General features: G+C 43.5%; 2 protein-coding genes across 3 annotated transcripts; one reads left to right on the forward strand and one right to left on the reverse strand.

Moving 5' to 3' along the window:
- The first annotated feature begins 434 nt into the window (after nucleotides 1-434).
- CCNA2 (cyclin A2) lies at nucleotides 435-4,671 on the forward strand. Its single transcript, XM_019474687.1, has 7 exons — nucleotides 435-637; nucleotides 944-1,181; nucleotides 1,540-1,763; nucleotides 2,342-2,546; nucleotides 3,403-3,516; nucleotides 4,037-4,170; nucleotides 4,620-4,671. The coding sequence occupies exons 1-7, from the start codon at nucleotides 435-437 to the stop codon at nucleotides 4,669-4,671; spliced, it is 1,170 nt and encodes a 389-aa protein (XP_019330232.1).
- A 3,568-nt stretch (nucleotides 4,672-8,239) lies between these two features.
- EXOSC9 (exosome component 9) lies at nucleotides 8,240-13,661 on the reverse strand. Of its 2 annotated transcripts, XM_009289505.2 has the most exons (11): nucleotides 13,571-13,661; nucleotides 12,733-12,852; nucleotides 12,518-12,620; nucleotides 11,928-12,065; nucleotides 11,372-11,454; nucleotides 10,912-11,044; nucleotides 10,358-10,446; nucleotides 10,012-10,158; nucleotides 9,449-9,639; nucleotides 9,039-9,117; nucleotides 8,240-8,499 (listed from the first exon to the last, which is right to left on the reverse strand). In XM_009289505.2, exons 2-11 carry the CDS (start codon nucleotides 12,759-12,761, stop codon nucleotides 8,418-8,420), a joined length of 1,074 nt encoding a protein of 357 aa, XP_009287780.1. In that variant the 5' UTR covers nucleotides 12,762-12,852; nucleotides 13,571-13,661; the 3' UTR covers nucleotides 8,240-8,417. The 2 variants fall into 2 exon arrangements, with proteins under 2 accessions (XP_009287780.1, XP_009287779.1); XM_009289504.2 differs by lacking the exons at nucleotides 8,240-8,499; nucleotides 13,571-13,661 and adding an exon at nucleotides 8,529-8,800 and having other exon boundaries at nucleotides 12,733-12,846.
- Nucleotides 13,662-13,702: the final 41 nt, after the last annotated feature.

Genomic DNA, 13,702 nt, shown 5'->3' on the forward strand with positions numbered 1-13,702 from the left:
GTCCCGCCAGCCGAGCTGCACGCCCGCTGGGAGGGCAGTGCCGCCCCCCGGGCGCTGGGTGCGCTCCGCGGGCCCCGTCCCACCTGCTCCCTCTGCAGCGGCCCCGGGCAGCGCCCGAGTCTGCGGGGCCCTTGCCCCAGAAAGCACGGAGGTGAGCAGGGTTGTGCCGAGGTGTTTACCTAGGGAATGATTTTCAGAGCGAGCTGGAGGAGGACTGTAGATCCCGAAGCTCTTTGGGGCGTAGACTGGTTTGGTTTGACTCGGAAGATAACTTTTCAGTTGCTGAAACCAATTTGCTTCCTTCGAGCCCGCCAGTACGATACGACACGACAGCTTTCCTAGCTGGCCATCAATTACTTGAGCCTCTACGCTATCCCCTGCTCTTTGTAGGTAGTTTTACGCTTTTAACCTTAACTATTGGTACCTCACGAGAGATGCCAGATTACAGGCAAGAAGAGCAGCCCTTAAAGCCTCGCCCTTTGCTACCGCTACGGAGTGAAGGGGATTTTGCTCAGGCAGATCCTGAGACTTCATGGACTTTTCTCCCAGGTAATACCCTGTACTGGTGCAAGGGTTGTGAGCTCTTCCCAGTACACAAGAAACGGGAGCTGTCAGATCCATCTTCTTTAACACGCACGTGAATATCAGAGGGCCGATTTCATCACGGTCCACTTCTGCAGCCTACCAAAAGCTCTGGTACTCCAGCCCCGTTTTAAGCCGCGGTAGCTAAGCTTGCAGGACTCACATCTGTGTAACAAGGTAACCCAGGATGCACTGAGCACTACATAATTGCAAAAGAGTTTTCCATCCCTTTATTCCTAGGGGGAAGAAGAGAAAGGGGAATGGGAAGCTTCCTTGTTGCAGTAACATTTTGGCTTCCCTAGAGCCTCCTCAACTCCCAGGCTAGTTGAGTGACAGTCTGCCCTCTCTGCCTGCCTCGGAGGCAAGAGGCCCAGCAGTCCTGGAGAGCCACCATCGACGTACTGCAGAATAGGGTAGCTCCCCGTGCTGCGAGGGAGTGGTCGGATGGTGCCCATTTTAACGTGGCTATTATCTTCTGCTTAGATTCTCCAAGTATTATGGATATTTCAATAACCTCGGAAGCAGAAGAGAAAAAACCAAACGTTAATAACGTGCCAGACTATATCAGCGATATCCACACGTACCTTAGGGAAATGGAGGTGAGCTGCTGTCTCTTTTCTACTTGCATGCAGCTTATGGGGGAGAAATTCGGGGTTGAGAAATGCATCTAAATATTAGCCACTGTTACAGTGACTAAGCTAAAGCTTGCTAGACGTAGAGAAATAAGATGCCGTGTCCACTGCTGCGAACGCAGGACTGGTTTCTTGTGATAAAGTTGATTGTGCCATGCACGGAACAGAAGCCGGAAAGCAAGATTATGGAAATAAAACTTACTGATCCTAGACTTCCCGCTGTTTACTTCTGATCCGTTTAAACTGTGGTAAATGGAGCTTAAACAGTTGTTTCCCTGCCGGCACTTAGTCCAAACTGAATCTTATCTGTCATCTAAACCTACAGGTGAAATGCAAGCCTAAAATGGGTTACATGAAGAAGCAACCTGATATCACAAACAACATGCGGGCTATTCTTGTGGACTGGCTGGTGGAAGTTGGAGAAGAATACAAATTACAGAACGAAACCCTGCACTTAGCTGTAAATTACATTGATAGGTTTCTTTCGTCAATGTCTGTTCTGAGAGGAAAACTTCAGCTTGTGGGTACTGCAGCTATGCTGCTTGCATCGTAAGTGAAATTGCTTAATTTAAAATTCCACCTGCTGGTCTCGTACTGGTGGAAATCTTGTGGTTATCACATTTCTGTTGCCTATAGCCAGACTGGCTGGGGAGGGCTTTGCACTAGAAGGAAAATCAGGAGTTACCCACCTAAAAGCTTGGCAGTTTGTACGAAACTCTGCAAGCGGGGTTCTAGGCTATCTTTGTAGATTGCCTTAACGCGAGGATTCATTATTTCTAGCTGCAGTAGCAGCAGGCTTCTAAACAGTGTTTGAGGGAATATGCACAAGGCGTGCGAAAAGAAAGTTTTGCTTGCACTGATTATTAGTTTAGTGGGTTCTTTTGGAATCTCAGTAACTCTGAGTCCCAAATTGCTTAGTGCTAAAATACCAGGCTATTGTAGGTCTGGAATTTCAAATTCTGCTGATTCCAGAGCTACTGAACCAAGGGCAGCAAGCTTGTTCAGTAACAGTGCCCAGCTACTTCACGAGTCAGAATTTAAGTTGGCATGCTGGCTTTCGTTAAATGTTGCTGGTTGTCTGGTTCTCTAGTACTCAATGATTTACTCATAACGATTTCTCCTGGTAGAAAGTTTGAAGAAATCTACCCTCCTGAAGTAGCAGAGTTTGTCTACATCACAGATGACACCTATACCAAGAAGCAGGTTCTAAGGATGGAGCACTTAATTCTGAAGGTTTTGTCGTTTGACTTGGCAGCTCCAACAATCAACCAGTTCCTCACTCAGTACTTCCTACATCAGCAGACAAATGCTAAAGTGGAGAGCCTGTCAATGGTAAGCAAGAATTACTAGCTCGGCCCGTGTAACTGGAGAGTCCTATTACTATTAATGCACTTTACAAGCTCTGTTTCCTAGTCCCAGTAGAAAAGAAAAGTGGTGTGAAGGATTCTTCAGTCCGGGGTTCCCTGCCTCCTCCCATTTTTAAATGCGTAGTCTCTCCGGGCGAGTTCTGGAGAGTCGTGTGTGCAGTGTGACGCGGGCTCCTCTGGAAGTGGGGCCACGCCACTGGAAACTGTCACTCCTATTGCCGCTTACTGTGTGAGATACCCCGCTCCTATCACAGGCTGGCACTTTGCCCGCTCTGAGTAAGCGTGCATGCTTGAGCCAGGCTGAGATTGATGAATGTTAATTTGGGGTTTGTTTCGCTGCTAGATGTGTTTCCCTCTTTCTTATCTAAAACTGCAACACCTACCCACCCACTTGGGCTAAAAAGGACTTTTGTTTTGGTTTTCCCCTCAACGAGCAGTGAACTCTAAATCCAGAGGCTAATTTCTAAAGCAGAGCACAGGTAACGTTTCGGCTAAAGTTGTATTAAATCCTAACTGTATGGCAGGTGCCAGAGCTCCTAAATAGAAGCCTTTGTCTCATTGTGCAAAGGTCAGACCAGACTACATTCTTCCCTCTAGATCTTATATACCTCCAAATGTAAAATGTGGTGTTGAAAAAGCATGCGTTGGGAACACTTTTGACAGTAGATGCTAAAAGAGAAAGTAAGTGGCAACTAGTAAAAGCTGTTCCTCCAACTGATGGCAGGATTGGAAGCTTAAATTAGGGTTCTAGTGCAACTGTTAAATGCTCTTCTACTTCCTTTTGGAAGCAGACGATTCCCTTTCTCTCGTTTCCCTTGCAGTACCTTGGGGAGCTGAGTCTAATTGATGCTGATCCTTACCTGAAATACTTGCCGTCAGTTATTGCTGCTGCAGCATTTCATCTAGCAGGCTATACGATCACTGGACAAACTTGGGTATGTGACACTAAAACTCGAGCCTTCACGCACCTTTATGCGTGTTTAGTGTATTCGTACGCACTTCTGAATGCTGGGGCCTGGGCTGCAGGAGTCGCAGCCCCTCCGCACTCCTAGGCTGTTAATTAGGGATTGCTCCCTATGGTATTTGGAAAATGGGGGGGGGGAGACACGACGACGACACCTTTTCTTGGAAGGAGGCGATGCGCTCCCTTCTGGTGATCCTCCTCAAAGCTGTAAGCAGCTTCCTTGTGATGAGGAAGTGGGCGGTAAGAAAGCCTAGGCACTGGAGGCAAGGAATACTTGTTTAGAATGTGATAGTTTTCAGGATTACTGTAAATCTACATGAACTGCTAAAATCTGAGCAGTGAGTATTAAACTACTTCGTGCTTGAGAAAACGACACTCTGCCAACCTACTAGAACAACAGAGTTTCCACAGGAAGCTAAAAACACCAGTGGTCGTCGGCGTAAGCAGACAGAAACGTTCAAGCGTCCCTCTTCCTTTCCTTTTTCCCTCAGCCTGAATCCCTGTGCAAAGTAACAGGCTACACCCTTGAAGACATCAAGCCTTGCCTCGTGGACCTACACAAGACCTACCTCAAAGCAGCACAGCACACACAACAGTCCATAAGGGAAAAGTACAAGAGTACAAAGTGAGTATCTGTAGAGACCTATGAGAAGCTGGTATGTTACGCCCGAGTTGTGCTGGCACGTAACCGCTTAACGGGGTGGGGTGTATCCCGAGTCTTCAGGCAGACTCAGCTCGCCAAATCTGCCATGTAAGTGAAATGGTGACAAGGCTCCCCAGGTTTCTGCACGATGTTTTTTGTTGAGCAATACTTCGCGTTCACCACCAGGCCTGCTATCGCTGCCTGAACTGTCAGGTAGAAACTGGAGGAATTTTCTTGACATTCCTACAGTTGGTAGGCAGGAGATATGGTACCTAACGCTCCTAAAAATCTGTGTCGGCACGGCAGCTGACAAGCCCCGAAATGTTTTCTGCCTTGTGAGAAATGTGCTTCACTGCAGTATGTATGCTGTTCTTCACAGCAGAGAGCACTTGAGCAAGATGACATCCTGCGTCTTTTTCTCCCCTCTCTAGGTACCATGGAGTATCGCTTATTGACCCACCAGAGACACTAAGCTTATTGTAATAATCAAGAGACTGATCTTTTAAAAAGATGTATATTACAAGAAAATGATGTACAGTTTTAAACATGGTTCAAAATTCTAGATGTGATCACTTGGAATATTAATACAGGTTCTGAAAAGCTTAATTATGAAGTTAGTTTTATGTGGTTTTAATGTAAATCTTTTGTACATGCAATCTTGTTAAAATATTTAGCTGGGTTTTTATAAAAATGTTCTCTTCAAGCCCGGAATTAACCATGCAGACCAAGTGAAGTCTGAGACTCCTTATCTAATTATAGACTAAACATTAATATTAGCAGTGCATTATTATAGTAGGGCTTTTTCTCTTTCCAAGTAAGAATGACTTGGATTCCACAGCAGTATTTGTAGCATTTTTATACTGTCTAGTTTAAACTGAGACTTAGTATAGATCCAAAATGTGGCTTAATGGCTATAATACTGGAAGAAACGGTATAGCTATGAGGAGGACACCTTGCTGGCATCGACTCTTGGGAGACTCTTTAGGATGTGCCAGTTACTGGAAGCCTCGATTGCTATGTAATGTATTGCCAGATCTCCATCAGTTTAAAGGTTGAACGCTCTGCTGCAGGGACTGCACGGCTAAAACCAGCACACCAGTTCATACTTCTCTCTTCCAGGACGTAGAAAATGGTCTTGCTATAGGTATTTTCTAGTCAAAGTGCAAAACTGATACTAATTTAAACCCATGGAGTTCCCACTGATGTGTCAGCTGTCCCGAAAGCCCAGCGATATCTACTAAAAAAATTACAGTCAGCAGCCTGCTTACCTGGCACCTCTTTAGGGGCGGTGGAGGGATTAGGCTGCAGGAGGGTGAACTAACTGCTCTGTGCCCCCAAGAGGAGGGAACGTCTTCTGGCGTGGGTGGGCTAGGTGCAGAATGGTAGGAGTTCTGTACCTCCCTCTTGCTTGGAAAGGGTTCCTCTGCGGCATGCAGCAAAAACATAGACCGACTGGTCTTACTTTTCCTTAGTTCTAGAACTGTTACACGAGCAAACTAGCACATAATGGGCATTAGATCAAGTGGACATTTACCTTCGACCTGTGTAAATGGAGTGATGCTGCCCTGTACCTGCTGTTCTTTGCATGTAAAGCAGTGAGTGCATGGAAGTGGGTTTAATTAAGCCACTTCCAGGTTGGCCAATAAACAATTTTTACATCTGATGTTAGCGGTCTTGCCAATACCTTAAAACCACTGAGGGGCAGTACTAACACCTTAAACTGGCATTCATTTCTAAAGCTTTTTGGCAAGGGCTGCTCTGTGAAACCCATGCCACTTCAACTTGAAGTTGATTCAACACTGTCTGTCTCGTTATCTGGACACCCAGCAGGTCGCAGTATAAATTCTTCACAGATGCCGAACAGCTGTTACGGTCTGGGCTACTTAACATAAATTTTAAAGAAATCATCAGTCCTCTGTCAAGCTGACAAGAGTGCATTACAGTGAGACAGCTCGCGTGTCTCAACCCAGTAACTAAAAACTTGCTGTTCTGCCCCCACCCCTGTTCTGCAGTCCGAGCCCACCATGAACCAGCTCGGTTACAAAACTGACCGGGCCAAGTGGTGGTGGCTTATCCGGTCAAGACAAAAGTATGCAGCAGAGGCTGCCTTTTTTGGCCAGTCTGAGCTTTTTGGGATGCACTTTGACTTTTATACGTGTTCTAATGTTTAATGAAGAACCGTATTTCATTGGCCTACCATGTTCTCCAACAGCCTGTATTTAGTTTAACTGCAGTAGGTTGCCACTGGGAAGCGAAAACTAGTTGGGGGAAAAAACTGCGCGGTGTATCACGTCTGGTGCTTGGTGTTGGAAATGCTCTAACCTCGCAGGAGAGGGAGTTTGTATATACAGGAACACCTTTGCCATGGTTGCGACATCAGTTTGCGACCTTGGAAGGGCAACTCAAAATGCTGACTGGCGATCAGTCTTTGAAGACAATAGAGCGCAGCGCTCTTCCTGACAAACCGGCTTCTGCCTTCCCCTTCTTTTTTTGTGGTGTATGCTGGAAACTTTCCAAGACCACTGAGAAATATGAACACTGGAAGAAGAGTCATTTAAAGGCAGCTTACGACTTACTTTCCCCAGAAAAGAGCAAGTAGCAGTACTTAAGTGAAAGGGCTACAGTGGCTTACAGTATTAATTTACTGCTTAATGAAATGTCTCCTTGCTCCATTTTCAGTGGAAGTTGTTCTGTTACTGTTCCCATAGCACAAAGTCTCCCTCGCTCCCCGAGCTTTACTTTCAACGTACCGATATGACTTCCTCTACAGCCCAAAAATAATGCTTGTGTCATAGGCTGGCATCCCTGCCCGGGATGACTGTGTTCCTCCTTCCTCACCCACAGCTCTTGCTGCTGCAATAAGTACCATCTTTTTCTGCCTTCTCATTTTCCGAAGTTAATATGGGATGATTCCAGCTCTTGCTACTAAGCTTTGAACAAAATATCCCGGGTTATACTGTACTACTGTTTTGCCTATCTGGTTTAACTTCTAGTCCTTTCAAAATAAAGCCTCTAAGGAACGTAGGGTATGAGACATTATGTGTGAAGAAGAGAGAAACAGCAGTGCAAAGAATACTGTTCTTTTTCCTGAAGAAGTTTAAGGACTCGTGGTGCTGCAGAAGTAAGAAGAAACTGAATCTTCACTCGTTCTTGCACTCCCGACAGTGACTTTGGGTTGGAAGAACCGACACTACGAAAATGCACTGGTTCAGTTCCCGGAGGAATGGGGTTTTCTGTGTTTGTCCCTTTCTGAAAGGGCACGACTTGATTAAAGCTTTGCTTGGCTGGGAGCAAATTTTTTTTTTTTTTTTTTTTACATTAAATTCTAAACCGGATTTGGGGAATGTAATAACTGCAACAGTAACTTCTCTCCTGTTCATATGTCATGAAATACTAAGGTCACATGTAAAATAGTCCTGCTTTGCTCTTGTAAATACGTGCATGTTTCCAGTTTGACTTGGTTTTTGAACAAAGCGGCTAGGTCAGATATTTTGGAAACTTCCTCGTCTCTTTGCTTCCCTCGATTCTAAATTCAGAGCATAATTCTTTGAATATAGTTCACGAAGCATTCCTGTCTGTTGCATGTAATATTAAATTAAACTTTTTAAGAAAAAACTCCATTGCTGAAGTATGAGTTGCTTCTCTTATGAACGTTTCGCAGAAGTTCTATGCTGTTTTGTGAAGTACGCGCATTTCCGTTCATTTTTATACAAAGCGGTTTCAGTGAAAGGCAAGATGTGGAGCGACACAGGCAAGAAGGTCTTAGTCACAAGCACAATGTTTCCTCTTGTGCAGAACATTCCAAGGTCTGACACTTCCAAGATGTGGTAATAGCTCCCCTAATTAAAAGCAGCTTTCCCTGGCACTAAACTTGGGCCATAATTCCTTTTACCACCTGAACTCTGACTACACAGGGCTCGCTTCAGTAATGGCAGAGGCTGTTTTGTTAAGAAAACTACACATCTTACCTCCGCAATTCGAGTTGTGTGACTTGAGTCAGTCCAAGCTGAACTAGTGAGTTTTCTGCTGCAGCTGGATGCTAACCACGGAATTTCACTTACATGCAAATTTTTTTTTATTTAAAGCTGCGTACAATAGTTTTATAAAATATACATAAAAGCAGGACCAGATACGGGGTGAGAGGAAACAAAATTATCTACAAAAATAAGTTCAGTAATGATAGACCAAATTATGTATTATACAGCATTTCTGAAGGAGGGATGATGGCTTTAACGAGCAGCTCTCTTCTTTTTTCTCCTTTTGTTAAATGCTTTCTTACTTGTATTTTCTTGTTTCGAGTTGGTCTGTGTTCTGTGAGCAAACAACATTTGTATCAAAGGAACGTACCAAATAATAGTTTTATTTCAGAAGGACACAGGCTGATCATCCGTAACAGGGCAACCGTCTACCATGCTCAGTGCAAAGTTCACACTTGGTTTCTAGAAGGTGTACTACGCACACCGACGAGGGGTTCCGTGGCTAGTGCAGGGATACAGCAATAAATCTCACTTCTTGGAGATAAAACTTAAGATTAGCTGTAGTGTAGCGTGTAGAATCTCTGCAGCATCTCTAAGGAGCAGCTGATTCAAATCCACTTTTATGCTATCGCTCCCTTTGGAATGATGAAGGTTAGTCAAGTATCTGAGCATTTCACACAGCTGCAGGTCAGCCAGGATGACTGGCCTCCTAGGACAGGAGCAAACTAGCCTAGGTTTAAACTTCCTTGCTCTTGGCTATCTCTGTAGTCCCCTTGATCAATTGAGACCTTTCTTGGCCTTGCCTAAATCCTGTGCTTCCTGAAAATACTCCTTACAAACTCTTTTCCCCTCTTAATTTCACATGATGGTTACCTTGTTTTCTTTGGTAGTTCCTGTGGTTCCAGAATGACAACTTCTTCCTCTTCACTGTCGGACAGCACAATAGGTTCATCTAAAAAACCAAACCAACCGACAACCAACCACAAACTGGTGATCAGTTTTGTACGAACAACTTCTGTAACTAATAACCACAGCGTTCAAAAAGAAACATTCAGAGTGGCTAGTGCTTAATTTGGAGCCCTCCACATACTACAGAAATCAAGTTTTCTTTTGAAGAAAACAGAAGTGACCAGGTGAAGTGAAAGTAGCAAATGGGCGTCACTCAAGTGGGAAGTGGCTACGATGGTTCTCCTTTCTCGCCAAGGACCTCTGTCACATTTTAATTCTAGACTGTTAAAGCGATATAATAAGCATATCCGATATCAAGCTAAATCAATACTTACCCTTCTTAGTTTCCCTCATCGTACTTGTATCCTCAGTTTCCATTTCCCGACATTCAAAAGCAGCAGCCTCACTTTCACCTTCCTCTTCCGCTGCTTCTTCCCTCTCGGATTCTTCAAGGTCTCCCCAGGAGTTCTCTATTCCTTCCCCAATTTGGGCTGTCCCGGGAGTGTGCAATATCGGTTTGGCAAAACTGAAGTAGTTAAGAAAAATCTTGGTGTTTGCTGGTAAGCTCTTTGTATCCCGAGAGCAAACCAGCTGTTTTTTAAGCTGTATCTTTTCTCCCCGGGGAGAACATCCTTAAAGGGGAGTTGAGAAAGAGTACTTCTTCTCCAGCTACTGTAACAATCAGTCACTTCAGACCTCAGTTTTGCACTTTACGCTAGGAATTCAGTTAACCTAAAAACAGTTAGAACCAAAACCAATACGATGTCGATGTTTCCTCTGAAGGCTATAAGGCTACCTAAGCTGTGAGGAATCTTGGATGCGTGTTTAGCTTCTAGCAGTGCTAATGCAGGGGACGGGAAGCCTGGTTTTCCCCTGAATAATACACCAGAAAAGATACACTTCTGAAGGAGGGTCAGCTTTAGTGATGATTTCTTCTGCTTGTTCTTCCACATTGTTAGTATCAACAGCGGCGCTTTCCATTTTGAAGGCAGTGATCTTTTGGTTGGGTATAGATTCTGCAAAGCCGAACTTCCCACCTTCTTTCCTAGTCATTCAGTGACAGACATTATTTCAGGATGTTTCACACTTAAAAATGCTTTCTCTTTTCACGTTCAAATACACAAATACTTGCTATTTAAAACAAATACAAGTGAAAACCATTTGCTGTTCAAACTACAGGTTGACGTTACTTTTTAGTACGTTTCTTAAAAATACCCATTTCCCCTCCTTCCCAAAACACTCACCTAACTTTCTGGTCGTTCTCCAAGGCCTTTTGAATTAGTTCCGTTATTTCTGCAACCTTAACAGCTGTTATTTTACTGCATCTCAGAACCTGTTTGTTATACATACAACAACAGTTTACGATCATGAAAGCAAGATGTTTTTAACTAAAACTGTAGACCATCATAGGAGTCACAAACACTTAAAATAAAATATGGCATCTTAGTAGGAGGGACTGGATACACTACAGGTTGATGCAAAAGGTTAATTCAACAGCCTCTAACTATTCACGAGAGTGCAGTCTGAATTTATTTACAGACTCCCTCAGCCAAACCACAGGGGGGAAAAAAAAAGATGCGTATCTGACCAAACAATATGCCTTTTCTACGTCTCTTCTTCAGCACGATACACAGTACTATGCTCTTCCGCTAGGACTAAAAATACGTAATCTTTTCCAATTAAATCAGACAGGTAATTGATTTCTTAGCTTCCAAATGTCAAGGATATTTCCATATCAAGATTACAGCACAGGAACTAGTTTATATACGAGAGAAAGACTGGCAAGGCGAAGATTTACCTGATCCTGTACAAGCATAATCCCTCCACTGGACTGGATGGTACAAATTTCACGATGTTTATTCATGGCAATTACGAGGAGGCCATCCATTACACGTTCCTCGCGTTCACTTGGATCCACCAATAAATAGGTCCTAGAATCAAGTTTTCAAATATAAGGCAACAGTAGAAGTTTGAGGTGAGTTACTACCCTTAAAACAATTAAGCAAAGGAACTGGTTTACATATTAGTAATTATGGGTATACTCCCCCCAGAAAGTTTTCTACGTCATCTGTGGAAAGCTGCTGGTTAGTTACACTGTGCAGAACACACAAATATCTCCCCATGGCATCTCACTTCAGATAAAATGTTTCAAGAAATTGGCTTGTCAATATAAATATTTTTAGGACTCTTCTACATTTAAAATCAATTCTGCAGAATTGACAATAAGCTGTTTCTGTCAAAAGACTGAAAAGTCTTACCCTTGCTGGAAGAAGGCAAAACTGACACAAATCGGCATGTGGTGGATACTCAAGGGGACAGGATCACGTTCCTCAGGAGTGTACTTTGAAAAGAATTGGCCCAGAAGATAATTATTTACAAAACACATTTCATTTTAAAATTACATACTGTACAAAGAAATTTAAAGAAATAAAAAACAAAGAAAAAAAAGGCTAACAAATGTTTAGTCATCTAAATATTGAAAAAATGCTTTTTACTCTTCCTGTGCAATTCTTACTGTTGATTACCTACATCGGTAAATATAGCACATTCATCAGCCTTACCCTTGATTTGGTCAAAATACTTTAAAATACTTATCTTTTACAATTAATATGCCCCTAAACTGAGGTTGATACAATTCTGTGTTCAGCAGGCTTCCTTACTATCCTTTCACGTTTTGCATAGCAACACATCTACCCTAAAACTTAAGTATCTTGGAGTTTATCTGCTGACACGAACATTTAATTCTCCCTTTTAGACAGAAAGAAACAGCTACCTGCGGTGCCACAACATTTACTACGGCCCGGTACAACTTACCACAGTTACTTCCTCTCCTTGCACAGACACATCTGGTCTGCGGAAATGACACAGAGCTACAATTCCTGCTACGCTAGCAGCATCGATAATGTTACCGTCATGGTTTAACAGGTGCAGGTCCAGACGAATTTGCCAAACCTGAGACAAAGCACACAAAACTGCTTGGTGATTTGTGACGCGATTCTACAGAAGTTACTGTTTTTCAAAACAATTTCATTTTTTGAACCATAAAAAAGAAACAGCATATATTCTTCAGGTCTTTGCTTAAGAAGATGAAAGATCTCGATATGTTCCAAGATACCCACTGCGCTAGATTTAAGCCCAGGTTAGTTATGACAAAACACATAACATTTAAGTAAAATTTAAACTTTATTCTGCAAAGAAATATTTGAGCGTGCAGGGTCCCAACTACTTCAGAAAGCCTATGTAGATACATAAGTTAAAAACACCTGTAAAGTCAGATGTGTGGATCCTTACATTAACCTAAAATCAGAACTTCTGGTTTCCAAAACAAGACAAGAGACCTCCTTAAAAACAGACCGTATGTACCCTTTAGTTTAAAACCACTTGAAATCAGTAGTTTTTCATACCTTTTCACCGGCAACAACACAGAGAGATTCAGTATCTATACATTTGGAATTTCTCAGGCATCGTTCTATTAGTCTGTTCAGTTTCACCAGTAACTCAGATTGCCTGTTAAAACAAAATTAACCCGAATTGAGTATGATTACGCTATATACTGACACGTATCAAAACAGTGGCTCTTATGTCATCCTTGTTTAGTCTTTTTAAGAAAGCTACATACCTGCCAGGCTCAAAACCAGGTGCAGCCATCGGTGAGAGCTCAAGATTAAAGAAGAGTATACCTTCTGTAGGCCGATTTGGCTTGGGGGGAACAAGTTCACATGAGACTTGTGCAAGAACCCTGCAAAGGTAAATAGGCCACTAAGCCACGGAATTTAGCAGGAAAAAACTCCTACCACTAGAAACAAAACACACACTTTGAAAAAGCATGCGATTAGGCTTTTACTTTGTATTTCTCGCTCCTGACAGTTTCTCATTCAATGCCTGTCATACATGTTTAAACTCTGGACAACAATTGAGAGCATCAAAATGCAGAAATTAGAACATTCTCCTGTCTTTTAGGATTACAAATAAGACTCAAACACATGAGAATCTGTAACTACATGTTTACCTAAGTGCAAATATTCCATTTTTCCTCATACAAAAAAAGGGCCGTTTGATTTCTGGAAGAGCGCAAAACGTAATGCGAGATCAGTGAATAAAGGGATGAAAAACTATAACCATTCTGTATTTTATAAATTACGTGTAACCTACAATCAACAGGAAAAACCCCATCCCTTCCCTTCCCACTCCTCCCCTACGGTGCTAGCCTTGAATTACCACGACTTTTAGGCGTCAGTCCTTAAAACCTGCTTACTGTGATCTCAGCGGGCTTTCAGACGCCGAACAGGCAACGCTACGCACTCCGTTTGCGTCCGCGGGTTTAGAAACGCAACGCTTTAAAGCGAGAGCGACAGCGGCGCCTGAAAGGCTTTCCTCAGGCCGCGAAGCGCAGCGCGGCCTGCCCGCAGCCGAGAGGGCTTTCCTCAGGCGGCGGATGCTTCCACCCCGGCACCCACCTGGTCTTCCCCAGCTCCACGATGCAGCAGCCGTAGTCGGCGCCGAAGGAGATGCGGACGTTCCGGTAGTCATAGCACTGCCGCCCGTCCAGGCGCTGCGGGCCCAGAGACACATGCAGCGGGTTAATGCGC

The sequence above is a fragment of the Aptenodytes forsteri genome, unplaced genomic scaffold (assembly GCF_000699145.1).
Source record: "Aptenodytes forsteri isolate BGI_AS27 unplaced genomic scaffold, ASM69914v1 Scaffold109, whole genome shotgun sequence".
Taxonomy (NCBI): domain Eukaryota; kingdom Metazoa; phylum Chordata; class Aves; order Sphenisciformes; family Spheniscidae; genus Aptenodytes; species Aptenodytes forsteri.